The 27756-nt window shown below is 42.0% G+C and overlaps 1 protein-coding gene across 1 annotated transcript; it reads right to left on the reverse strand.

The window, feature by feature from the left end:
- Positions 1 to 1365: 1365 nt before the first annotated feature.
- On the reverse strand, positions 1366 to 27756 carry IL7R (interleukin 7 receptor). The gene is made up of 8 exons (XM_074994319.1): positions 27611 to 27756; positions 21146 to 21263; positions 12545 to 12696; positions 10079 to 10233; positions 6195 to 6396; positions 4728 to 4812; positions 3497 to 3572; positions 1366 to 1866 (listed from the first exon to the last, which is right to left on the reverse strand). Exons 1-8 carry the CDS (start codon positions 27723 to 27725, stop codon positions 1366 to 1368), a joined length of 1404 nt encoding a protein of 467 aa, XP_074850420.1. The 5' UTR covers positions 27726 to 27756.

Raw genomic sequence — 27756 nt, forward strand, 5'->3', positions numbered from 1 at the left:
TCATACCCTGTGTTTTGCTTCACGCCGTATTTCTACTACACTGTTTTTACAAGCATTTTTCTGTTTAGATTGTTAAAAAATTGGGTGGTGATTTGGTTGCACAGAAATGCTGCATCTCTCTACCAATGTGTTTTAATTGCCCCTGGGGACCTAATCCCCAAGTACCTTTTTATCTCCAAAGCATGGAGCAATGAGCCACACTCCCAGCAGGTATAACTCAGAAACAATTCTTGGAAGCTAATGGAGTCAATTTACACTAGCTGAAGATCTAGCCCATTGTTTTGTCCAATAAGTACTCTTGGTACAGTAATAAACAAAGATAATATGGCAAACTGGTGGCTGGGCCTGAGCAGCTAAATCTGGTTTGTGTCCAAACTTTCCCAGTGTCCAGGAAAGGGTTAGATCAGGGGAGGTGTTATTTGGGGCCCACTCTTACAAAGAACCATTATGACTCTGTTTACATGTGTTGACCCTAGTTCCTGCCAGCCTTGTGCTCTCACCTTCAACCCTCTTCCACACACAAGTGCCAGGCTTAGCTGATCTATCTGAAGCCTTTGAGCAGCAAGATGTCAATTTTTACTCATTATTGTACACATTCTCACATGCCGTGCCGCAGCACGGCCCTTGCTTTGGCTGTGTTGGGATGGGTGCTGCTGGCGTGGGAGTGTATCACCTGTCATTAGAAAGTGATGCTTTCTGCTCTTTCCTTCCCCTGGGAGCTGAGCATTCTGCCTTCACGCATTGCTGGTTGGGGGCCAAACTCCGATCCTGCATCTCAAACGAATACAGGCTGATTCTGATCTCACGTGCCCTGTTTTAACAATTGTTGTAACACCACTGACCACAGCCAAGTTACTCCTGATTCATTTCCCACACTTTACATAAGATCAGAATCTACTTAACCTACCTACACTTTGCAGCCCTGTTTCACAATTGGGATTTTATGACCATTAACAAAATATGCTCCTGTGTAAACTGAGATAAAAATAGGAGAGATACTGAATGTGAAACACCCATTGATCCTTGGAGAGAGAGCAGTACAGAAGTGCCATGTAATAATATGTTGTTGTCTTAGGCTAATCACCTCTCATAATTAAGCTCTTAAACTGATTGAACTAAATTACTTTTCAGTTACACAGGATTTACCCATCACTGGCACTGGTGAAATTGAGAACAGAATTTGGTCCTTTGTCACTGGAGACCAAGAAAAAGCGACCCCAATTGATTACAGCACTGCAAAATGGTAAAAGCTGCAGTCCAGAGTTTACTTTTCACTGAACCAACCAGCAAGAGGCAGGAGACCCAAACAAAGGATGAATCATCTGCTTTGTTACATCAAATCCTATGTTTGAATAGTTTTGAGCTTTACTGATTTTTGCAAAAGCTGGTCATTGTGACATATGCTTCATCTTTATTTGATGACCTAATTCTATTACTGGGCTGTATTTGGGACACTGTGTTGGTATTTATGGGTCCTGATCCAGGCTGAACAGTGAGATCTGCTGAAGAAGTGGAATGGGTCATTGGATCACAATTGTATAGCTGTGTACCATTGCTACTGCACACCTTGCATGGGATGCCATTGCTGAATCCTTCTAATACGAAAGGATGAGTCTCACATAAGTGCCTGCTTAAAGTATCAGATGGCCAGATTCCTCCATAAGACACGGGCAGTTTTAGGACACTTTTTTCTACATCAGTGAGGCTCTTCATAGCTGATCCATTCTCTACTTTTTCTGAAACATCTGTATCCAGAGGAGCCGATGGCTGCAGGAACGATTCCACTTCTGCTGTGGCTTGAATGCCATCCACTTTATGAATGTGAACATACCCAAAACTTTCCGGGTTAAAGCTTATATCAAAATTCTGTGTGACAAAGAGGATAATATGTTCAGTTAACTACAGGTACTAAGGTAAGACACTCCCACAAGACACCAGATTTTAGAAGATTTTCACTTGTGTACTTTGAAATTTTCACAAAGAAGAGAATAAACTTCTTTCAACCAGGCAAACAAAAGATCTTTCATGAAAATCAGGCTAAGGTGCAATTCTGAAAACTAACTCATAACAGACTTACCTTTATGAGAGACTCATCTAGGGCACAAATAACAAGCAAGCCTATACCACCTTAAGGACTAACAAATTAATTAGGTAATGAGCTTTCATTGGTAAGACCCACTTCTTCCGATTATTGGAGTAATCCCTTCTCAACTATCCAGGATTGTCAAGACTGCCTTCCACTTTAGCAATAAGGAAAGAACAGATTAGCCACAACCCCCGACATCTGTTCATGACCCTAACTTGAGCACCTATGACCTAGGGTAAATATGGTATGTAAGGACAAAGGCTAAATGCCCCTGATATTTGAGTACTCTCAAACAATGCACTATCTGGAGAACATTATTTCACTTACAAAACAACACTATTACATTTCTGAGTGAGGAAAAGTAGCACTGATAATTGTAAATCAATGAACTAATTCCACACCTTATAGATGGAACTGTAACCCATTAGGCCACAGACTGCCAACGGATAATGTACCTGGTTAACTTTGCACACTGTGCATAATCATATTGACTGCATAAAAATGGAAGAATATCATGGTACAAATTTTCAAAGGGATCACAACTGATGCCCATCAAGGGCCATGATTATTTTACACAAGCAAAATTTCAGTTTTACTTCAATAGTTAGATGTCTAGCTACTTCACTTGCATATGCAAATACAATTTACATATGCAGTAGTTTTTGTAACACAAATTTAGAAGTCCCTTTGAAAACATGGCCAAGGACATACACCAAATATGCTGTTAATTCATGACCATGAAAAACACATCACAGACCATGAAATCTAGGCTTCCCCTGTGAAATCTGGTCTTTTGCCTGCTTTTACCATATGCAATATGAATTTCTTGGGTAATAGCAGCATTTCTCACACTGGGGGGCCTCACCCAAAAAGGCATTGTGGTAAGGTTGCCAGGTTATATTAAAGGAGTGGAGGGTTATGGTATTGCCATCCTTACGTCTGTGCTGTCTTCAGAGCTGGGTGGCCAAAGCGTGGCAGCAGTGGATTGAGGGTCCAGCTCTGCTCAGAAGTACCACACCATGCCATCCTTACTTCTGCACTGCTGCAGGCAGCAGCTCTGCTTTCAGGACTGGGCATTCATTCAGCAGCTACCACTGCCCAGTCGTCCAGCTCTGCAGGCAGCCCTGTTGCAAGCAGTAGCACAGTAGCACAGAAGAAAGAGTAGCAGTACTGCAATTTCCGCTAGCCTAAGCTTATGACGCCCACCCCCTTCAAGCTCTTTTTCTGAGTCAGGATCCCTACAATTTCAACACTGTGAAATTTCAGATATAAAAAGCTATAATCATGAAATTTATGATTTTTAAAATCCTGTGTCCAAGGAGTTAACCTAAATGGAACATGAATTTGGTAGGATCCTACATCTGACGTATTACTTATGTTTTCTGTTCACAGAGCAGTGGAAACACATACCTTTATTGGCTTCTTGCACAGTTGCTCCAATGTTTTTTTATGATCTGGAAGTTTTGGCCACAAAAGCGGCTTGATTCTGAAATGAGATATGGAGCAACAATAGAAGTATTCAGGTAGGAATTGTGGCAACAGCCATAATCGAAGGCACTATATTAGTAGTGTGAGCATAGTAATAACAGATTTTGTCATCATGCCAATTCTTGTGGACCATCTGGGTCTGTTGCATTATCCAGCATGAGATATATGTTCTAACAAAGTCATTTCAGAACTCTTATTCCAACCATGAAGGTAGTGGATAGACATGAATGGTGTGGGACATCTGTATTACTCCACTTTCTCTGAATGATAACAGTATTCTACTGTTATGGGGATAGAACTTTCATACCACATGTACTTCACAAAGCACTGGCTAACTGACCCACACAACACTAGTGATAGTGACAATTAGGTAGATGTTACACATATTTTCCAATAGGGATTTGAGGCAGAGAGCCTAAGCTCCCAGTTTACAAATGAGGTGAGGAATTTTGGATACCTCATTTTTCAGATGTTCAACTTGTAACATCTAAGACCCATTTTTTCAAAGGTGTTCAGCAGTAGGAATTTCAGCTGACATTAAGGAGAGTCACAGGTATTCTGCACCACAGTAAATCAGGCTGTCAAGCTGAGCCCAGAAGTTTGAGGCAACTAAAATGAATGTCATTTTTGAAAAGTCTGGTCTACAAGTTCCAGCTTGACCACCTCTGTTGATTTCAGCTTTGGCAGTATATCATGGGAAGAGTGGTAAACTCTTTGGTAAACAGCACCCAAGCCTGACTTTATAGGTCAGGACTTTATAGATTAAAACACTTATACCATGATTTCCTCTGCGAAGCTTATAGGAAGTCGGGTCAGACCACAGAGTACTGGTATAATGAGCTGTCAGTGTGCCATGTAATTCAATAAGCAGCTTGAAGCATTTTGTACCAGCTCTATCATAGGAATGACACTAAAATGTAGTAGCATGTGATAGTAATCCAATCTAGAGGTACCAATGGCACCATACTTTCTCATTTGCCTTTCTTCTGTCTTGCCTTGCTTCCATTCTCCATTTTTCTCTGATTTGTGCATATTCATGTTGCAGGAAAGGCCAGAGGATGGGGTAAGAATTGTTGCATACTATAAAAGGAGGAAATGGGATCTCCACAGGATGATAAGCTTAATACTCTTGAGAAAAAGAGATTGTAATTACCTGGTTTTCCAAAGTATCAGGACAAGCATTGTAAACAACAAAATGAAGCCCATGGTAGGTATTGTTACCCAGAGTATTCCATTGCCTAAAAAAAAAATGAAGAATAAATACCCATAATAGTTTCAGATGAGGTAGCCAAGTTAGTCTGTTCTAGCAAACACAGCAAGGAGTCCTGTGGGTCTTTAAAAACTATTAAATTTATTCAGACATAAGCTTTCATGGGCTGGAGCCCACTTTGTCAGAAGCATGCAGTGCACTGTTCAGTTTGAAAGGGATTTATATACACATTCCTAGATGGCAGTGTTACATTACTATGTGGTGTCTATAAGAAGTTGAGAATGCAAAAAGAGGAAAAATTACTTTTTGTAGTGACCTAGCCACTCACAGTCTCTATTCAGGCCCAATCTGATAGTGTCAAATTTGCTTATTCTATGTGCAGTTATTATTGTCCACTATCATGACATGTTCCTAAAAAAAAAATCTATTAATACTAGGGCATACTGACACATTTGGAGTGATGTAATAATTTAATCGCCTCATTTCTCTCATCTGTTTGCTGATATGAAAAGGTGGCTTTTAGTCCTTTGATCCTGAGATAAACACCAGGCTAATCTCCTAATCCAGATTAGACTAGCCCAAGGACTGTTCTAAACTGCATTGGCAGCCTACGGCCTCAGGGAAGAAACACCATCTCATCTGAGGTACAGCTCCACAGATTATAGCTTGGCTGCATTAGTGAATTTGAAGCATTTGAAGGTGATGCATAGCAACTTTTGCTTATATGTTTTAAAACATGTGCTGAGCATATCTCAGCCAAAACTCAGGATCAACCCCTTTGACTGACGACATATTTTCAACCTTCCATATCAGGTCAGTATTTGTTCCAGGTCCATAGTGATCAAACATTTTGCTGTTGTATACAACGGAAATGGTGAAATTACCTCCACAATGTAGTTGTGATAAATATTGAGGTAAACGCGTGTTTCAATTGCAATATTAAGACGGGTCCTTTTTTACAATTCAGTCTCTGCTATGGCTAAAATGTTTGGTGCAAACTCTCCTTTATCTCTGGAGGATCCTGAAATCATCAGCAAAACTGAATGGATCCCATTCTGCCACCCTATTAGTGTACACAGGAATCAGTCTGGCCCTATTGCCCCAACTTGGAATTCAGCTGGCTTTGGGAAGTCCCCAGCAGGTCCAGACCTGGAGCAGCCAGTTCCTATGTCACTCTCCCTCCAGCAGCCAATGCACGGAATAGGCAGGGATACATGAAGGGAGGGTGCTCTGTGTATACTTAGCGAATGGGTGGGCAATCCCTGGAGCAGCAGCAGCAGCTGGCACAGGCAGCAGGAGTGTAGGGGGAGAATCGGGGAGTCATTAGCAGTCTTGATTCTGTGCCTACCCTCATACCTGATTTGCTGCACCAAGTGGCTTGGTCAGTTTTTAGGCGTTTTGCAAACTTACTGAAGGGGGTGGTTTCCTTTTGCATTCTTTCATTTGGTTGGGGTCCTGCTGCAGTCTGGAAGTAGTTAGAAGTGCTCCATTCACTCCAGATACCCTTGAAAAACTGTCCATTGGGCTTTGATCGCACTTTCACTTCGTAACTTGCACCCCTTTGAAGGCTTTTTCCCAGTAACTTTATCTGAAGATATTGAGACTCTTTTGTCTAAACAGAGAAAGATCTGATTATTTTTTGTCACAATGGAAAAGTTATCATTTTCAGAGTCAATAAGGCAGAGTCAGTGGGGCTAGTGGGCAGAGCCCAGGGTGGCAGACTGACAGACTGTGGGTGGTGGATTCTATCTATAGTCAATTGGAAGCGTAGGGGTCTGAAGGCGCAGGGCCAAAGGCAACCATTGCCTGAAGGCCAGGCCTGCAGTAAGGGAAAGGTCACTTGTATACAAATCATGTTTGCATGGACAATTTTCAGATTCTGAAAACTTAAGCTATCTAATAGTGCCCTTCTTTAAATGCGAGTGCAACCCAGTAGCATCCGAGGGAAATGCATATGCCTAGGAGAGCCGTACACAATCAATTATTCACAGAGCAGAGCCTATTCCTGCAGATATTGTACAGCCTGAGCATTTCCAAAGGGCAGGATGGTTCTCTTTAATGTGAAATAGGGCTAGAAGAATGGACTTTGCTCTTACATGACAAATTTTATTCAAAATCCAAGCTACTCAGCACATATGTGCCTGGTGTCTGCAGGACGAATGGGTGCAGGGAGAGCCACCCAGAAAAACAGCGAAGGGCCATGTGGGGACACCCCATTTAACACATAAAACTTTGGCAGGGACACAGGTGGGTGGTGCTCCTTTTGAATGCAACCCTGAATCACCCAGGCAAGGCTGCTAATGGGGGAGGGGCAACCGGAGCAGCTGCTATGGGACCCAGCAATTTAAAAGGGGCCAGGCCTCCTGGCTGCCACTGCTGCTACCTTAGCAGCAACAGCAGCGAGTGTCTTGGGCTCTTTAAATTGTCACCAGAACTCCACTCATCACTAAAGAGCTGACTGAAGGAGGCTAGCACCAGTCCTTGCCCTTCTGCCTGACACCGTACCCCTTGGGGGCCCAGAGCTGGCTCCTCCCAGCAGGGCCTGGTGAAGAGTCTCATCAGCCCTGCACTGGAATAATCAAACTAGTAAACAAGAGCAGCAAACGGGAGATTTGTAAAGAAGCTTAGAGAAGACATGTGAAAGCCAGCAAGAGCTATCACTTCCTAAACTTAGACTAATAAACATCTGACCCTCCAAACCCAACCAAACAAGGTGAAGAGGAAAGGCGAAAGCAGGCAGAAGTCTAGCAGCAGAGGGGGGCCATTCATTTTATGGCACTGAATGTGGCGTGCTTGGTTACTTGCTTTATGAGCAGGTGGCGTATGTGTGCATTCTGTGTGCAGAGTTCATGGCTCTCAGAGACTGAATACAAGCTCTTGAAACCAGAATGACTGAACTGGATGATAAGGGAAACAGAGAAGAACACAGAGGAGATTTAATGGGACAAGGTAAAGCCCCAATTTGGTAGCCTTTGTGCTATCGAGGAGGATGAAAGTCTCAGGAAAGCATAACATCTGAGGGAAATGATCCCATAGATGGGACCTTATTTCCAGATGGTGTCATGGCATTCCTTCACACTTAGAGTACCTCTCCAGGGGCAGAAAGCCCTGTTGTTGGGAACAGATGGGTAATAGTCTGGCAGAATTCAGAGGTGAAAGAAAGGCTATGTCTATACTACAAGATAAATTTGATTTTTAATACATTCAATTTTTAGCCTTGTTCTTATGAATTTAAATTTAAATATCCACACACCTTTCTGAAATTCAACCCATCATTTTTCTGTCATGTTTCCACATACCCATTGCTCTATGCAAATTCGACAGTCTGAGCAGTGCATTGTGGGTTCCTAGCCCACAGTGCCTTATCCTCAGTTGCTTGTGGATGTTTCATGTTAGAATCCCAGAATGCAAAGCACTGTCCCAGACTTCAGAGCACCCAATAACAGAATTCAGCCCTCCTCCAAACCCACCCAGGTTCCCTGTGCCACGCGTCCCCTGCAGACGTTGGCATAGTGGAGGGCAGCTGGGCTATTAGCCCTGTCCACCCCCACCGGGTTCTGTCAGCTGCACATCTGGACCTCTATATTTGCAGACCTGGGTGCTGCAGAATTCAAATTCTAATTCAATCAAAAATTTGCAGGCTTCCTGTGACCTTCTTCCTGCGCACCTGGATGGAGAGCAATGGAGAAGGATTCAGCCATACATGGAGGATCACCGCATAACTTTGTGGGATACATACAGGACACTCCTGGAGGCTAATAAATTCAGTTTAAAGACATGGTGCTTACGCACTAGCCTTTATTCAAAATTTGAAATTTGAAATTGACACCTTACCCATCCAGTAATATCAACATTTTGTTATCACTATTAGGGCTCGCTAATTTGAGCTAATGATATTTACAGTGAAGACAATGACATTTTAATATAGAGCTAATTCCATTTTCTCTCATAGTGTAGATGCAGCCTAAGAGTGTGTGAATAGATTTATAACAGCAATGAAGGGTCCTGTGGCACCTTATAGACTAACAGAAAAGTTTTGAGCATGAGCTTTCGTGAGCACAGACTCACTTCGTCAGATGCTGGTCTTGGAAATCTGCAGGGCCAGGCCAGGCCCTGCAGATTTCCAAGACCAGCATCTGACGAAGTGAGTCTGTGCTCACAAAAGCTCATGCTCAAAACTTTTCTGTTAGTCTATAAGGTGCCACAGGACCCTTCGTTGCTGTTACAGATCCAGACTAACACGGCTACTCCTCTGATACTTGAATAGATTTAGGCTGCTAGTTAAGAGGTAAAAATTCAGGAGCTCTGTATTCAGACTCGATATTCAGTATTCTCGAAATGCTTCCAGTTTTAAGCACAGGGACAACTAGTCAAACAGAGAACTACATATGCAGTCTCATATGAAGGGAGGAGGAGGGTTTTGCTTCCTTACGACCTGGGAAACCTTTTGGGGCCTAGACACGAAGAGTGAGCTCCTCCTACACCACAATGGAGCCAGATTGCAGACATGGAAAATTAAAGAGGGTGTAGAGCAGTTTTTAACCTAAATCCTGGAATAGCGCTGATAAGTGCAGAGGAACACATGGTTTGGACAAAGACATCCTTTAAAGGAAGTGCTATCAGTGAGGATTCTCTAAAAGCCAATAAAGAAGAGAAGTAGAAGATGAAAAAATACGTTTAAACAGAAGGGAAACATTCTAATGGAAGAGTCCCAACCAATTGCATCCCATGGAAGCAGACAACTACAAAAAGTGACAAATTCGATGAGCAGGTGTACACAAAGGCTAGAAATCTAAATACTAAATGTTTGGTAGTAAAAGAGGATATCAAAACAATAGGCATCATAGAAACTTGGTGGCGTGATAACTACTAGGAGTACAAAATACATAGGAATGATGACTGAGTAGGTTGTGCGGGTGGGGGAGAGGCATGAAAAGTAAATATAATGTTAAATGTAATAAAAATATTAAAAGAATCAAACTGTACCAGAGAACCTCAAAGGGTGGAATCTGCATGCTTGAATAATAAGAGTGCAGCAGCAGGAGTACACTACTGACCACCTCACCGTGATTGTGAAAGATTAGAGAAAGAGCTTAGAGAAGCTATAGAAGTAGCAAGTGCGAGATTTCAACTAATGATCTAATAACGATTATTCCAGTTTTCCAACTTTTCAGATAAGGGACTATAGAAATGAAGTACATTTTATATATTTATATATATCTACATAGCATTAGTTCTTCTACCAACATAGACTGTAGCAGTTAGTAAGAAAACCACTATACATTCTAACTTACTTTCCAAGGTCTATTTTCCTGCCGATAGGCTATTTCGTGTATTAGTTTGCCCTTTAGGTATTTCTTCTTTGAATGTGGTGTACTGTATTGAATAAGATACTCATTTGCTTCCTTTTGGAATGTGATGTTTATGCCAAATGGAGCCTCAGGCTTAACTGTAAATGATATGTAGAAAACAGGTCAATATCTCATACAGTGAACAATAACCCTAATGTGTAACATTGTAATAAATCAATATGTTTTTAAAAATGATTTCAAAACAAGCACTACAATATTCTCACTTGCTCCAGAGGAGCATCTCAGAAGGTGGCTGGCCCAGGATTGGGGAAGTGCCACACTGAATGTCATGTCAGCTTTGTACCTTTTTCCAGAGCCGTGCTATGTGCGTCTCAGTTGGAGCTGAGAATCCGTCATTGTAACTGGCATTCTGAGTACAGATAATTCCCCATTCCATTGTAACATGAAGGCATTAGAAAGTAATTCCAAAAAATATGCAACAGTCAGGTATGAACTTTACCTGATTATTGTTATGAGGCTGCATCCACTCTCCAGATTTCAAAACACCATAGCATTTCAGTAAAGAAAGTGCCATAAATTGCTATGTCTGCCTCTTGTGTTGTAAGTATACTTTTGTGAATGGATTCTTGGTGATATCACTTGGGGCTTGTACTCACTAGCAAATGAAGTCATGCTAGTTAACATGGCACCTCCAGTTATGTAATAACATGACCTCATTGGCTAGTGAAGCCAGTAGGGACAGACCATAATTAGACTCAGCGGAAGCCCACTGTTAGGCATATTAAGAAGTGCCTAATCAATTCTTAATTTATGACTCTTTCCATCCCCCTACTAGCCCCCATAATCATCTGGGAAATGCTGTCAGTGTGGACTGGTCATATACTAACTTTATATAGCTGTTTCCATGGCATGGATGAATATTCATATATTTGTAATGGTTTTAGAAGAAAAAGTTATTCTCCACCCCACTTCACACACTATCCATAAAAGAAAAAAATAGAAAAGAGAACTCTTGCAATCTATGCAAACAGTTCACCTTTGGGCTAAAGCCAAGCATGTAATGTTTCAGACTCGAAGCAGGCTGTCTCAGAAAGACATGGGCATATGTACTATAGGGACACTCAAACGCAATTTTATTTAAATCCCTTATCCCTCAGAGTAAAGTCTGGCCTGTCCATTATTTGCACAGAGGGTTAAACACACTTAAATGTTTTTTCATACACCACTGTGCAGAATGGTGTGTGAAGCTGAACAGAAGAGAAGTGAATTCAGGACTCAAAGGGCCTCACCTGAGAACACCCTGACCAGCTGCCCCAAATATTTAAGAGACTGTTAACTTTGAGTGGCTCAACTAATTTTAATTGTACCAAAGGTGCATGAGGGAAGATGCCAGTCTCTCAGGAAGCTGCCATCCAAAGCATTAGAACACAGTATTGTAGCTTGGATTTGTGTCTGTAACCAGAACTGGAAGCCAACGTAGAATAAGGAGTACTATTGTAATGTGCTTCCAACCCCACTACAGCAGTCACACTACTGCACTTGGCACTGGTTGGCGTCTCTAAAGTAGTGATGGGCAACCTGCAGTCCATTAGGGTTCTTGGTGTGGCCCACAAGACATTTTGTTTACTGCTGCCCATGCGCAGCAGTGCTAGATTCTACTGGTTTCCATCCAGGCAGCTTTTTCTGTATTAATTTTACTAAAGTGACACACTTATAAAGCATAGGGGTGTGGGGTGAGGTGTGTGCTGATTGCTCACAACATTGACTGTGAGAGCCATGTGATACCTCTGCATCCAATCAAAGAGCTGCTACAGTTCAGTCAGCCCACCTTGCAAATTCCAACTACACAAGTGCAATTAATAAGACTACCTTTCCCAGGAGGCCAGCTTGGTTTTGACAAGCTTGTGGCCCACTGAGATGAAGGAGGACTACCCACTCACTAGTCTAGGCTGCCCATCGCTGTTCTAGGTTATCTCCAAGCATGTCTGCATGTACAGTGCTCTACAGCATTCCATGTTGAGGTGGTAAAGCCAGGATAACTGTGGAAGACAAGCATCCTGAGTGGTGACTGTCACTGTAGGAGAACTCGATCATCCAACATAAGCCCTAAACTGCATAACTCCTTGGCAAAGGAGGATATACCTTTCAGACCAGCATCTGCTATCCACAGCTCTCGCCAGTGATAGCAGTAGATTAAAACCAAAGTAGTATAGGCAAGCACCTAATTCCCCATGCAGTATTAATCAAGTTTAGTTTAAGGGGAGGGATTAGTAAGGGCTATCCACATATTTTCTGGTTTTAGGGTCACAAATTTTCTTAATTTGCCATGTCTTGCTCCTTCAACCAGCCATAATTTTCTCCAAGTGTACAGGTAATGGTGGTTTTGGCACCAATTTTTTTCATTAATTTTTCACTTTTCAATACTGTGTAAAGCACTTGGCATCTTACCAATATTGGTTACATTCACTTTCCTGCAGAACATTCTCTTTGACTCAAGGACCACGCAAATGTCCCTAGGCGAGAGGATTTCGTAGAAACACAAAAAATACGTGTTTTCTTGTTTCTCCATAGTTGAACATACACGCTTTTCAAAGTTGGTGCTGTTGATCCAACATGACAGAGTTAGTTTGTTCTCCATTGTAATGAAAAGAAAAATCCTTAAATATTTTCCCAACAATATTTGAGTTCAGAGTTTTGGGTTCTAAGCACACCTAGGTCCATAGAGCAAAACAAAAGCTCAAGTCTGCCTGCGCCTACTAACCCCTTAGTGAAGCAGATGCATCAAGCATCATTTCTTTGACACCAAAGGATGATACATAATAATAGTAAGTAATGTAATATTGGGTTGAATAATCTGGCCCTACAATGGGTTTCCCTTTATTTAATGGGAAGAAGGATTCTTTTGAAGATGGGGTTTACTTTTGAAAGAGCAGCGTCTACACTGGCTTTCTTCTTTCGAAAGAAGCTCTTTCGAAATAAGAATATGCAAATGAGGTGCCAAATATGCAAACATGCATCTCATTTGCATTTTTGATTTCCCTCATTGCATACCTCTTTTGAAAGAGGAATGCAAGTGTAGATGCACCCCTTGGCTTTCCCTTCAGAGACAGTGGCATGCTAATAAACAGCCCTAAATATGCTAATGAGGCACGGATGCACATTTTGTGTGCCTCATAAGTGTAAGGTCATATGATCTGGAGTCCAGAAGACACTTTTCTGGACTCCAAAGCAATATGTAGAAAATTTTTGGGAGAAAGGGGCCTCCGGAAGGAGGACTTTCTTCTGGAACACCCAGCGGGAGTTGCACTTCTACATGTTGTTTTGGAGTCCAGAAGAGTGTCTTCTGGACTCCAAATCATGTGACCTTATGCTAATGAGGCATTGGGAATTTGCATCCATGCCTCATTAACATATTTGGGCTGTTTATTAGCATGCCACTTTCGGAGAAGTGTGTAGAAACAGCCCTTGATTATTAAGGGCTAGGAATAGTATAATGAAGACAACTGTTACCTGGTTAAGGAGATTTGCCTGTGTAGTTGTGTAAATAATGATATTTTTGTTATTCAGCCTTCGTGTCGCATTCATTATCAAGTAAAATCATAAATTAATGTTCAGAATTATTCCTTCTTGGGGTGAGGGAAAAGGGAAGCACGAGAGAAAGAGGAATGTTGAATTAGGCCCTTGTTCCTGGATGATAGCCTTTGAAAACCGATTTAGTGTGCAGTAGCTATGGCTTTAATTTTGCAGTTAATTTAATGCTTTGATATTTTCGTTAAGTTCTGCTCTGTAGATGCTGAATTTAGCCTTTTACAGTCTTGATCTAGGCCTGTTGGGGGCCTTCTTTCCTGAGTAAGGCCATGCTGCCCTGTTAGAAAGCCTCTGTTTCCTTGGGATCTGTGGGGAGTCTGGGGCAGGAAGTGCGGGGTGAGGGGGTGTCAAAATTGGAGCTGTTTGCTGCTATGTTGCTAAACAGCAAGATGAACCACCCAGAAACAAAAATAGTGGCCTTAGTGTAGTGCGGGGGGCAGGCAAGATGTGGCACACGGGCCAGATCCAACTCGCCAAGTTTATTAATCCAGCCTGTAATTAATCAATCCTACAGCTATGCTGGCAGGAGGGATTCATGCGCTGCCCCTTTCCCCAGCCTAATCTCTCAGTTCTTATTGGCTGGAAACCGGCCACTTGGAACGGAGAGATTGTGATGGGGACAGGGGCAGTGCAGCACAATTTCTCAGCTCCTTTTGCCTAATTTCTGGCCAGTAGGAGCTGAGAGATTTTGCTGGGGTCAGGGGCAGTGTATGAAGCCCTCCCGCCAGGTCAGCGAGCAACATGGAACAGCACGTGGACTGGAGCTGGGGCAGGCAGAGAAGTCTGCCTGAGAGTGCTGCTCTGGGGTGAAAGTTACTTACATTTTTTCACAGCTACTGTGGGCTAGCCTGGAGCGGGGCGGGTCTTAGTGAGTGGGTTTGGGGCTTGACAATATAACATTCCCTGTAAGAAATTTAAGTGTGGGGTGGTGCACAGGGGGCTCAGGGAAAAGGGGTGGGGTGCGGGGGGCCAGAGTTAGGGCAGGAGGCTGGGGACAGGGATGCAAGAGTCACAACCCCATCCCTCAGCTAAATTCCCTCTCTGCCCCCCACTCTATCCTGCACCCCAGTCCTATAACTCAAGCTCCCTTTTGTACCCAAACTCCGGCCCTGACCCCACAAGCCCCTCCATAGAAAAGTGTGGCCCCTGACCATTACCAAAATCTTGGCATTCCCCTTCATCCAAAAGTGTTGGCCACACTTCATGTAGTGGACGTTGATGGATTTTACTGTGGCTGAGCAGGAGCTCCAGATCTAAGCAACTGTTGTCCCCTGATGGCTCCTAGAGTCTCACTCTGACATTCCTTAACTAAGGCCAGGTTCTGTTATGGTTACTTATGTACACTTCAGTGAGATTCCTTGAGGAATAAGATAATATGCCCTGCAAGTAAGGGGATCACCGTATGGACATTGTTTTTTAGTTCTGGTTCCCTGGGCGTGTTCTTCATGTGAAGTGTCTGTGAAATCTTATGAGGAGTTGTAGCAAGGCTGTGTATGGAAAAATGAGACGAGATTTTTATAATTTAATGTGAGACGCTTGTGTTAAAATAACTTTGATTTTTTTAAATCGATTATATGACAATTTTACATACTCTGCAAATGAGCCTTATGGGGGCTGATCCCATTTAAGTCAACGGGAAAACGTCCCATTAAAGGCAACAGAAAGCGAGTCACCAGGTTAAATTTTAATCATATTAAATGAGGGAAAAAGTTCCATGGCATTGTTTCACTTTGGCATGCTCCTCCAGGTTCATATGCAGGGAAGGCGTGAGGGGTGCAAAAGCACCCCTCAATCAGCCACCCCTTCCCTTTCCTGCTCTGCCCCCACCTTGACCACTGCCCCCTCCCCAATCAGCCTCACCGAGGATTACTGGGATGTGGGGCAGGCAGGGGGCAAGAAGGAGTTGGCAGCAGCAGCCACAGGAGATCGCCTTCCCTGCCCCCCACCCCTCCCTTGTTTTGGGTGGGGGGGTTGGGCTGAGTGGGGGGGTAGGATGTTTGGTCTGAGGGGGCAACAGTGGAGGGGGGGATGCTGGGGTCTTGCGGGGGGGTTCCATCAGAGTGGGTGTAGGGGTGAAATGTCTGAGCTGAGTTGTGAGGGGGTCAGCTGAGCAGGGGTGGAGTGGGGTGTTTGGGCTGAGTGGGAGACTGTGTTCAGGCTGGGGGAATGGTGGGACCTTGTGGAGAGGGTGGTGGTTCAGTCTGAGCAGGGGTGAGGGCATTCTTGGGCTAAGCAGGCGGTGTGGTGGGGAGGCTGTTCAAGAGGTGGAGTTGGGTAAGATTGGGGGTGGCTGGAAGGGAAGTGGGGGGCAGAGTCGGCTGGAGAACTGAGGTTTAGGGGAGAAGAGCAGGGCATAAACCCCAGAAATTCCTGTGAACAGCCCTGTCCTCTATCCATGACAGCCGTGATGGACATAAGCACAATTCAAAATCCACAATTTACCACCAATAAATCAAAACAACAGGAAAAGAAGGTTAACAGGGAATCACTGATTCCTATCAGAAGCTCGTTGTGATCACACTTTTTGGAACCGCACTCAAAAATCTGTGCAGTTCACAGTTCAACAAAATCACAGCATGTAGGTATGTAACACAAGCAGCCTAGGAGCACTGACTAGAGATTTTAAAGGATGGATGTAGATGGTAGAATCTGTGGAAGAAAGGACAGTAGAGGAAGGCAGAGTTGACACAGTATATCAGAGGGAAAATGCACTGTATAAAAGAGGAGTAACTTTGTCCACATATCTGTTCTGGAGATACCATCACTGGACTTAACCAGGTTATTCGCAGAATCAGGGGCACAGTCTCATGTTCCTCAACTAACATCACATATGCCATCATGTGCCAACAATGCCCACGTGCTTTGTACATTGGAGAGACTTCAAACTCTCTTAGACAAAGAATTAATGGGCATAAAACAGACATAAAAACACTCCTGATTCACAAACCTGTCAGTGAGCACTTCAATGGAGTGGGCCATTCTCTTAATGACCTGAAAGTCTGTGTTTTACTGAAAAGGAACTTTAACAGCTGTATGGAAAGAGAGGCTGTTGAACTCTCTTTTTATTCAAATTCAACACATTAACACGTTTGAACTGGGATGGCAATTTTCTAGCTCATTATAAGGACTCTTTTACATACTTTGCTTTATCTAATTCTTGACCTCCCCCGTATCCTTCTTCCCCTCTGCTCTCTGATTTGCTCACCTTGAAAATAATTTTTCTGGTTTGTCAACTTTGATTACTGTATTTGGTTCTCTGTACCTTAAATATTGAGTCTGTTCTGGTATGGCTATGATCTGAAGAAGTGGGTCTGTCCCATGAAAGCTCACCACCTAATAAATTATTTTGTTAGTCTTTAAAGTGCTACTGGACTGCTTTTTTGTTTTGTATGAAAGAGGAAGTTTGGTCTGGAAGATTGGAACTTGGAAAAAATGAGGTGTCCCAAAGTAATTGGCCACTTTAAGAGGGAGTCCAGTCAAGGGCACCAGTGACTGTTCAGCTGCCTCTTAATTGAGTTCTTAAAGAGGGTGTTTGGCTGGTGAGTCTTGTCTGAGACCAGGAGAGATGGAGTGAGACTGGAGTGGTGTCAGAGACAGGTAGCAGTAGGGAAGATCTACAGGAGATCTGGCAGAGAGAGAGCTGAGTGCTGAGGAGAGCCAGAGCAGAACTGATGATGAGAACTGAGCTGAGAAACAAAGCTGGAGAGACCAGACAAGAAAAGGCCTGGACAGTGGCCCCTAAGCAAAAGGGGTCCTACTTTGTCAGTGGAAGCAAGAGCGTAGACCTGGAGGAGCGTGCCCTGACCAAAGCCAGGAGGCCTAGGAAAAAGCACCCTGGAGAGTCCCCAGAGTAAAATCCAGAGTGGAATGGTGTAGGAGAAGGCCCAGAATAAGGAATCAGATCTGGAAAGTTGTTCCCTGAATTAGGTTAGACACACACAGGCAGGAAGGTATTGGGAGAGACACAGGAGTTGCCATTATGTAAAAAACCTGAGACATCCAAGATGATCTGGAGCCAATAAAACCAGGCAGTTGGCAACGTTCACTGGGCATCCTCCGAGACCTCCTGGGACAGCTATCTCAAAAAAGTGACTAGGTTTGGAAAACCTAGGCTGTGGCAACCTGAAGTGAAACATGGTGGAGCTCTGTTTTAGGGGGCTGTGGTAAGTCAGGATACTGTCATTCTTTCACACTGAGGCCTGGTCAGGGAGGCCTTGGCTCAGGGAAAAAAGAGCAGAGAATACAGTGCTGCAAGTGATTCATGGATGAGGAACCTGGAGGTGCTGTTCCTGAAGAAGAGGATGGAAAACGTCTTGTATATTTATATATTTCCTGGGGATTTATTGAGAATGGCTTTATTACAAAGGTTTGAAGGAATTACTGTATGGGTGTCTGTGGCTATGTTATGCACAGAGGTGGGCTTTCTACTGGACTGTTCCTTTCATGGGTAGAAGAAAGGGGAAACTGAGGCAGTGTATGTCATACAACTAATGACAAAGATGGTTATGAGGAAGAGCTTCCCTAATTTAACAAATTACATCCTCACAATGAGCAGTTAGTGTGAAATACTTTGGAGCCATAGATAAACGTTATTTTTCAAAAGGTGAGTCCAGAGGAAAGAACTGGGTCAAACTATAATGGCTACATCTACACTAGCATTCCTCTTTTGAAAGAGGCATGCAAATAAGGGAAATCAAAGATGCAAATGAGGTGATGATTTAGATATCTGGCACTTCATTTGCATATTCTTTTGAAAGTGCTTCTTTCGAAAGAAGAAAAGCCATGTGGCCATGGCTACACTAGCGCCCACCTTTCGAAAGGGGGATGCTAATGAACCACTTCAGCAGATGCTAATGAGGTGCTTTCTTGAATATGCAGCACCTCATTAGCATAATGGCAGCCATGCACATTTTGAAAATGTAGACAGAGCCTTTTGAAAGGACCCCCCCCAGATTTCGAAAGCCCCTTCTCCCCAAAACCAAATGGGAAGAAGAGGCATTCAGACTCTGGGGGGGTCCTTTTGAAAGGCCCCTGTCTACACTGGTGGCATGCGATTCAAAAGCAGCACTTTTGAAATGTGCACGGCCATTATGCTAATGAGGCACTGCATATTCATGGAAGCACCTCATTAACATCTGCCAAAGTGGGTTATTTAGCAGCCCCTTTTCAAAAGGCAGGGGCTAGTGTAGCCACAGCCTGTAGACTCAGCACTTTCGAAAGTAATCCCTATCTTCGGAATAACTCTTCTTCCCGGTTTTTTTTTTTAAGAGGAAGGGTTCTTTCAAAGATGGGGATTACTTTTGAAAGAGCCACATCTGCACTGCTTTTCTACTTTCGAAAGAAAAATATGCAAATGAGGTGCCAGATATGTAAATCTGCACCTTATTTGCATTTTCAATTTCCCTCATTTGCATGCCTCTTTTGAAAGAGGACTGCTAGTGTAGACATAGCCAGTATGAAATACAGTTCTGAAGCTACAAAATAATTTGGCAAGCCCACAGTCTAATAAATCTTAAAGGTCCTGTTAGACATCATTGGAAAATTATTTCCAGCAGACTCTTTGAAGTCATACAGTATTAGGGATCATTATGTACATAGGAACACAAAGAATACAATGTACGTTACTAGACTTTTATTATTAATCAAATCAGCTAATGAACATACATTTTCTTTTTAATCTGATTATTTCCATGTATTTGGAGCACAAATTATTATTTGTCAGGAAAAAGAAAAGTTCTAACAAGAGAAAACAAGCAAACCAACTATTAGAAGAATTGGATGCTGAACAAGCCAACTTTTTTTTTTCTCCTGATTGTTATTGTACTCAGTGATAGGAAAAACTAGCCAAAGCAAAAGTAAATTATAGAACCAAAGGTCTAACCAAGTCTACCTCAGGGACAAAAACAGAGCTGAAAATATTGCTATGGCCCCACCTCAAAGCAAAGTTCTCTGATTTCATTGGTGATTGTGCCCATCTTTGTACACAATATATTTACAGGATTCCCTCATCTACATGGGGGTCCTTTTTGAAAGGACCCAGCAAACATTGAAATTCCCTTATTCCTATCAGGGATTTCGATGTTTGCAGGGTCCTTTCGAAAAGGGCCCATGTGTAGACGAGCCGCGTGCCAGTGAAATGTGGCACTTTCAAAGTGCTGCAGCGGGCTGCGTGCTGCATGCTAATGAGGCACCAAATATTCATTTCAGTGCCTCATTAGTGTTCTCTGATTTGGCCATTAGCATGGCCATTTCGAAGTTTTCCCCTAGTGTAGACGTAGCCACAGAAAGAATAAGTCTCTTCTACAGCCTTAGCTTATAGCTGCTTTTAGCTCGAGCAGTAGAGACTCATTCACTTACCTCCAGCAGTTCCAGGTTCTGCCTGCCAGCATTACACTAATATGTTTAGAGAGACTTCCAGTGAAGTCAGTGGCAATGCTCTCATTTCACATAATGATCAAGCAGACTCCAGCCTATTGGGAGCAGGAGCCTGCTCATTATGTACATTACAAAGTTATAGGTGGGTTTCAGAAAAATTCCTTTCAGCTGATTTGTTTTCCCATTTGGGGGTTTGGTTCCGGGTTACCAAACTCTGGATTATTCTAGAATATTGTATTCAAAACCAATATAAAACTCAGAACCAAATGTTTTCACAGTTCTTCCATCCATGCTTTCCATCATATGACATATTAATTATTAGTATTCAGGGATTATAGTATTGTGACTGCTGACATAGGCTACGTCTACATGTGCACCCAACTTCGAAATAGCTTATTTCGATGTTGCGACATCGAAATAGGCTATTTCGATGAATAACGTCTACACGTCCTCCAGGGCTGGCAACGTCGATGTTCAACTTCGACGTTGCTCAGCCCAACATCGAAATAGGCACAGCGAGGGAACGTCTACACGCCAAAGTAGCACACATCGAAATAAGGGAGCCAGGCACAGCTGCAGACAGGGTCACGGGGCGGACTCAACAGCAAGTCGCTCCCTTAAAGGGCCCCTCCCAGACACACTTTCATTAAACAGTGCAAGATACACAGAGCCAACAACTAGTTGCAGACCCTGTATATGCAGCACGGACCCCCAGCTGCAGCAGCAGCAGCCAGAAGCCCTGGGCTAAGGGCTGCTGCCCACGGTGACCACAGAGCCCCGCAAGGGCTGGAGAGAGAGTATCTCTCAACCCCCCAGCTGATGGCCGCCATGGAGGACCCCACTATTTCGATGTTGCGGGACGCGGATCGTCTACACGTCCCTACTTCGATGTTGAACGTCGAAGTAGGGCGCTATTCCCATCCCCTCATGGGGTTAGCGACTTCGACATCTCGCCGCCTAACGTTGATTTCAACTTCGAAATAGCGCCCAACACGTGTAGACGTGACGGGCGCTATTTCGAAGTTACTGCCGCTACTTCGAAGTAGCGTGCACGTGTAGACGCAGCTATACAGTGCAATTTCTTACCATACTGTAATATTAGTGTTGTTATGGTTCAACTCCATGAAGCTGCATGTTAGGGAATGGGACCATTTCATAATCTCCAGCTGGCTGAAACACTCAAAGTCGAGGTCTAATTCATCATCTGTAAGAGAAATATACCAAATAATAATGAAGCAAATGGCTGTGGTAGTTTGAAATACAATATAACAGTCTCATTATGAAACAAACTCTTTTCTTAGAAGTTATGTTAAAGGAGAAGCATCCAGTCGCTAAGCCCAACATTTCCGTTTTATAAAGTCATAGAAATGGTTTTTATTTTTTTTTTTATTTTCTGGATTTATTAAATGGCAGCTCTTTGCACAAAGGATGAATATCACATATTGTGACACTCATTCTCTAGGACAAACAGCTAGGGTATCAACTGTAATCGCCATCATTTAGGATTTAACTTTTAGGTTTAGCTACCCTCATCTCCACTTTTACCATTAACCATAGTATAAAACAGTGCGTATTGATCTTGGAAACCCTTTGTAAATAGAATTCCCTTTGATGTATGCAATACACATACAGTGTGATTAGAGTTACAGTATATAGTGTTAATTTATGTGAATTTGAGGTGGCCATAGTATTCACGGGTAGCCAAATAGTTGTTGTAGGAATCATGTAGAAGCCACGTACCAAGAGCAAAATGAGAACTAATCCATTTTCAAAAACTGTCAGCATTTTCTAGAAATCATAATATTGTGATTTTGAAGGTACGATATTGTGCAACTGCCTAGACATAGCAAGAATTATGCAAAGAGCACCAGTAACAAACCAGGATTCCCAGAATATAGCATCAATCTTTAGTCATAAACGATATGCAGAAACAATTGACACATCCTGGACTCCATTTTTCACACAGCAGCACCATCACTCAGTTTGGCAAAAATAAAAATAATTGTTTGGGTAGTTTAGGATTGAAATAGAAGGGGATTTCTGGTCAACAACTAGAGCTTTTCTGTTGAAGAACTTTTTGGATTGGTGTTTCAACCTGAGCTACGGCCCTTATTACTCTGATATAGCACATCTACGTTGGAGAATACATGTGAGTAATTACATTATTGTAGCTAAACAAATCCACATAGCAGTTGTTTGAACAGACCCCAAATTGTCTGAAACAATTTATAGATTACAAGGGATTATTGCAATCATTAGTCTGACCTGTACCGCCCACACCTCAAGCCTTCCCCAAGATAATGCCAACATCAAATCTTAATTTTAAAATGGCCAGTGATGGAGATCCACCATGACCCTTGGTGAATTGGTCCAATGGCTAATTACCCTCACATCCTAATTACCCTAATTTCCAGTCTAGCTTCAACTGCCAGCCACAGGATTATTTTATGCTTTTCTCTGTAAGATTAAAGGACTCATTATTCAGTATTTGTACTCCTTGAAAGTACTTACAGTCTGTAATTAAGTGAACTTCTGGCTGGTTCTTTGTTAAACTAAAGAGACTGAGCTCTTTGAGTCTATCACAATCAGGAATGTCTTTTATTCCTTTAATCAGTTCTAGTCCTTCAAACATTCTAGTGGCCCTTCTCTGAGCCCTCTACAATTTGTCAATAGACTATCTCTGCACAAGAGGTTGTGCCCTCCAAACTCACCTGAAATGGAACCAATACTTGTGTTTTGCTATCAGATTTTTAACAAGAACTAGGAAAGTATGGTAGAATTTTTAGAGGTCTACTTTCAAATCACTCCATGTTGGCACATGCAATTGAGCATGTTGGCACATTGATCTGTACCATCTGTTTTCTATCAAATGTCAAACCCTCGGGTTTGCAGGGAAATCTCAAACTTTTTGTCACATAACACAGTTTCTTCAAAGTTTGCCTTGATGAGTCATAACACAATTGCCATTTGACTGGATGATACTTGTTTCATATCAAGAGTTCTTGCATATTAGACCAGGGATAGCAAAATAAACGAACTTCTGAGAGCAGTATTTCCATCCCAACTTCCATCCCAACTTCAGCAGAACTGACAATGAAGGGTTAGATTGTGAAGAGCTGCTGGGCAAGTCCAATAGGAGGAATGGAAGGAGATTCTTCCCCCAGGTACCTGTGCACAGAAGCTAGCTGGAATGTGGGTAAGAGGTACTGGCATCATTTTCTGTTGTGGGCCATGTGAGCCTTAGCTGTCTGAAAGCTAGGTGGTATTAACCTCCCTTCCTTCCTCCATTCTGGGGAAGGCAATGATGATATATAAAGCACTGTCCACCAAGCCCCATCTTTGGACCACCATCTTATTTTCATATTTAAGGGAATTTAATGCAGATAAGGATGTAGGACTGATACCATTGGTGAATGAATTCTCTTTTTATCCACAGAATAGGTACAGCCTGGGCAGCAGGTGTTCAAGTGCCACTCCTCAGCCCTGCCAAAGTGCTTCAAGTATGAACTGGAGGGCGGATCTCTGGAGATGAGGTATTGTTTACGGTTATTTCTGTTACACTTGTGCCCCAGAAACCTGAATCAAAGGGCCTGACTGTGCTAGACATTATGCACACATGTAGCAAAAGGCACCTCCTGCTCCAAGGGGTTTACCTTCTAAATGACAGGACCTCACAGGTGGGTGAAAGAAACAAGCAGTCAGGGAGATGGGACTGGACAAGATAATATTAAATGGATGTTTTCTCCTTGTCTAGATATGTACGTACATATGTATGTATGTATATGTAGAGGAAATGAGCAATCAATAGCAGGAATCATTCTCTATGTCCATTCCATGTTTGGTTCCTTTTCAGATACAAGCCCCAAGGTTGCCACTGTAGTGTGAACTGTAGCGGAAATATTTCTTCTGTTAGATGCACACCAGGAGCTGGAGTAAGACCATCACATGTATTTCACCTAGATTATTAAAGAGAGGTAGTTTCCCCTCACTATTAATGTTGAATTGCTTTGGACTGATTTAACAGAGGTGAAAATCTATCACAAATCCTTGGAGTCATCTAGTCACATATAGATACTCATGTCATATAGGACTGGAGGCTAAGCATCATCTTGAGTCTTCTGATACAATTATTGGGGGCTTGGGCTATCCAAAAGTTTGGTTACATAGGGGTAACATTAAAACTGTTGGGAACTATTGTTACTGTTTATTCCTTACATTGTTTTGTGTAGTTTTTATGTATATATATAAAGACCATATCATATGTATAAATCCACTGATTGTATCATGTCAACAAATAAGACTCTCAAGTGAGAATCCTCCTGACAGCTGCCACTAGTTATCTGAAAAGTTGTATTTATTCATGACGCATAAGAATGGGACTTAAGTGGAAGAAGTTGCGAATAAGAATCCGCCCTGCTGTGCTACTGTTTGAAAAATCTAAGGAATCTAAGGAATTTTTGTGTAGCATTTGAACTGTTGAAAGTTAAATTGTAAAGGGGTTCTTCTGATGTTAGATCAGCATTAAAGCAGCAGCACAGCTGATGTGCAATGTCTGGTTCTGAATGCCTGCACTGGGAAAGCAACATTTTGAGTGCTGGGAAGTATTTGTAACAGTAAAAAAAGGATCAGTTATAACCCTATATTAACTATTAGGATGAAATATCCAGCTAACAGAAAGTATTAATATACTGTATTCTACAGCTTGAAATTAAATCTTGCTACCTGACAATCAATTATTTACCTTTTCCCATTTGTTGGTTCCTGCATTTGCAAATCCTAACTCACAAAAATAACAATCCTGGAAGTGGTCGTAGTGACTTCTACATGACTCATGATGTGGGTAAGGTCTGTTTACATCAGTAAAAATTCACAGGATGGGTGACTCCTTACCCTAGTTTTTAGGTAACTCAAACTGAATGGAACCCAATTTAAGTTAAATCACTGGAGAACTTTGACACTACTTTCAATAGGAGAAAAACTGGGTTTTTAATTATTTCTAACCACTTTTAATCCCTTTAAGGCAGTTTTCTTTCTTCTGTGTTCATACAGTATTCAACACAATGGGGCCCGAATCCCAACAGGGGACTTTGGCATCAGCACAAAATAAATATTTGCAGAGACTAAGTTATATTCTTAACTGTGTGTACTGAAGTCCATAGAACTACACACAGTACATAGTGTTGATAAATTGTATAGTCAATTGGTTGATTACACTTTCATCCATTAAAAGTATATTCAAGAGGCCAAATAACCAATATGTTATATTTATTACTAAAAGTTAATATTAGTATGTAGATGAAGAATGGTTCAAAAAGATGACCGTTTCCAGGAAGCCATCTTGTGGAGTATGTTAAATTCACCTTACACAGAAAGAGTTTCCAAAGTTGCATGTTTCAGCTAGGACCATTTTTAGGATTATTTTACATGTTACCAGACTCTTTCCACATTTCTAAAATCCAACCCACCAGTTTGCCCCAGTCCCTTACCTTTGTTTTGGATACTAACAATTTAGGTATTAGTCTGTGAAGGTACCTCTCCAGCTTGTACTGTAGTAATATATCAACGTGTTTTTCCTTTCACGAGTTTCTACTTTTCACGTGCCAAAGCTGACTTCAGCTTTGCACAGGGTTATTTATATAGCGTAAGTGAATGAAATTATAAAACAATATAGGCCAATTCAGGCCATGTAACTGCTAGAGATACAGATACACTATTTTGACATACTGATATTGTGAGCTTAATGCATATTAATATGTGTGATTAAAAATAATATATATTGATAACGTGATTAGAGAGAGAGTTTATTCATTTGTTAACAATTAAGCCCAGGTGTAAATGTCTGCAGGAGGAGAACCTTAAGGTTCCTTAGAACCAAAATGATCATCACTCTGAACAGTGAAAACTATTTTGAGTAGTCTTTCTGGTGTTGCTAGCATCTGACAGAGTATCTGCTGTATTTAGAAATTATATGGGGGAGGACATTAAAGTAAAATACTTCTGATGTGAACTGACCTCATTCTACAAGCACTTGCCCTGCGAGCAGTGCTATTGAAGTCAACAGGGCTATTTACATATGTAAGAGTTTTCAGGATTTATTTCTCATTTTAATTAGGACCTGATGCGGTTTATTTTGAAGTTGCTAGCAAAACAATTTTGACTGAGAGGGAGTAGGGTTAATAATATATGTCAAAGATGAGTGGTCCCGGAGATTTCAGAAACATTGATGTTTATTCAAGTTGATATCAATGGGACCACTAACCTGAGAAAGCGATTGCAGGATCAGGTGCTGATCAGCTGCAAATTCTGTAAATACAAGAAAATAGGGGGAAACACATTGTAAGGAGTTATAAAGTCTGTAAACCAGTTTGTTCTTTATATTCTTCTAACCAGTAAATCTGCTGTTCTGGGGTAACAGATAATTATCTGCAGAGGGGAAAAACCAAGGGAACTAATGTGATTACATCTAGAAGTTAGCATAGGTACACAACAGTTACCTCATAATTAAAAACAGAACCCATACTGTTACTCACTTACTGGCAAACTGCAAGGAACCTAAGTGACTGGTAACTGAGCGTGACTAGTCATATGTCAGCGGTCTTTATCTGCATGGTCTCACTGACTTTAATAGGATTACTCATATTGGTGAGTATTATTCATGTGAGTAAAGGTTTCCAGGATTGGTTCCTAGGCAATTTAAAGGCTGCAGGTCTCAAATTGTGTTTCAGACAATATTCTCACTGATGGCAATGGGAAATTTTCCAGAATGCAGTGCAGCACTAGGTACAAAATTGAGTGAGGCAAAATACTTGCAACTGTCCAAGCGAAATAATTCAGTTTGTTGAGTCTAATGCCCCAGATGTAATTGTATCCTTTATATGATAAACATCCATCAGTGATGTTCTGCAGGTAGGTCCTAGAAGGCCCTTATTTAAATGCTGCTCCCACCTCACAGAAATGGGGGGCTAGCGAGTGTCCTTTGCATCACAGGGGCGTTCTCTGCTTGAGATAATTTGTTTCTGGAGCTCAAAAATAAGCTTCTGAATAGGATTTTTTTAAGCCTGTAGAATGGAGCAGATTGGACTGCTTTGGGCACTTCAAAACATTTTTCTCTATGAAGACTATGAGAGCAGAGTCAGTGCCTTATTCTTCTTATGTGGCATTTTCATGTATTTACAAAATGTAATGGATTGAAATAACCCTTTACTTCCCAGCCATACACTATAGTATTTCTTATGCCAAAGCTAACAATAGTTAGAGGCTAAATAGACCATATCCTGCATTTCTTCTTCACCCTACTCTTTCCCTCATTTTAATAGGCGTTTGGGTTACACAAGGATGTGGGGCTGGGCATGCATACAGATAGCTATCTATGTACGTGATCCACCAGAATCATGCAAATCCCATGAATAATGCATATGAGAAAGTGAAACATAACAGCTAAAATGTTAACCCATTCTAACAGCTGCAGTTGCATGTTATAGAAGTTTCAGGATCACATTAAAAATCACATTTTCAGATTATGATCCCAAGAGCAAAGGTGAAATGACTCACCTTCCCAGTTTCCTGAAGAACCACTATCTCCATTATCTTCAGAAGTGATGTGAAGAAGAAGAAGAGAAAACAGTAAAATGACAAGCGCTGTGCTGGTCCGTGTCATTCTGAGCATATCTGGTATACGTGTGTGCCTGGGTGTGTGA

This window comes from Carettochelys insculpta, chromosome 5, assembly GCF_033958435.1.
Source record: "Carettochelys insculpta isolate YL-2023 chromosome 5, ASM3395843v1, whole genome shotgun sequence".
Classification (NCBI taxonomy): domain Eukaryota; kingdom Metazoa; phylum Chordata; order Testudines; family Carettochelyidae; genus Carettochelys; species Carettochelys insculpta.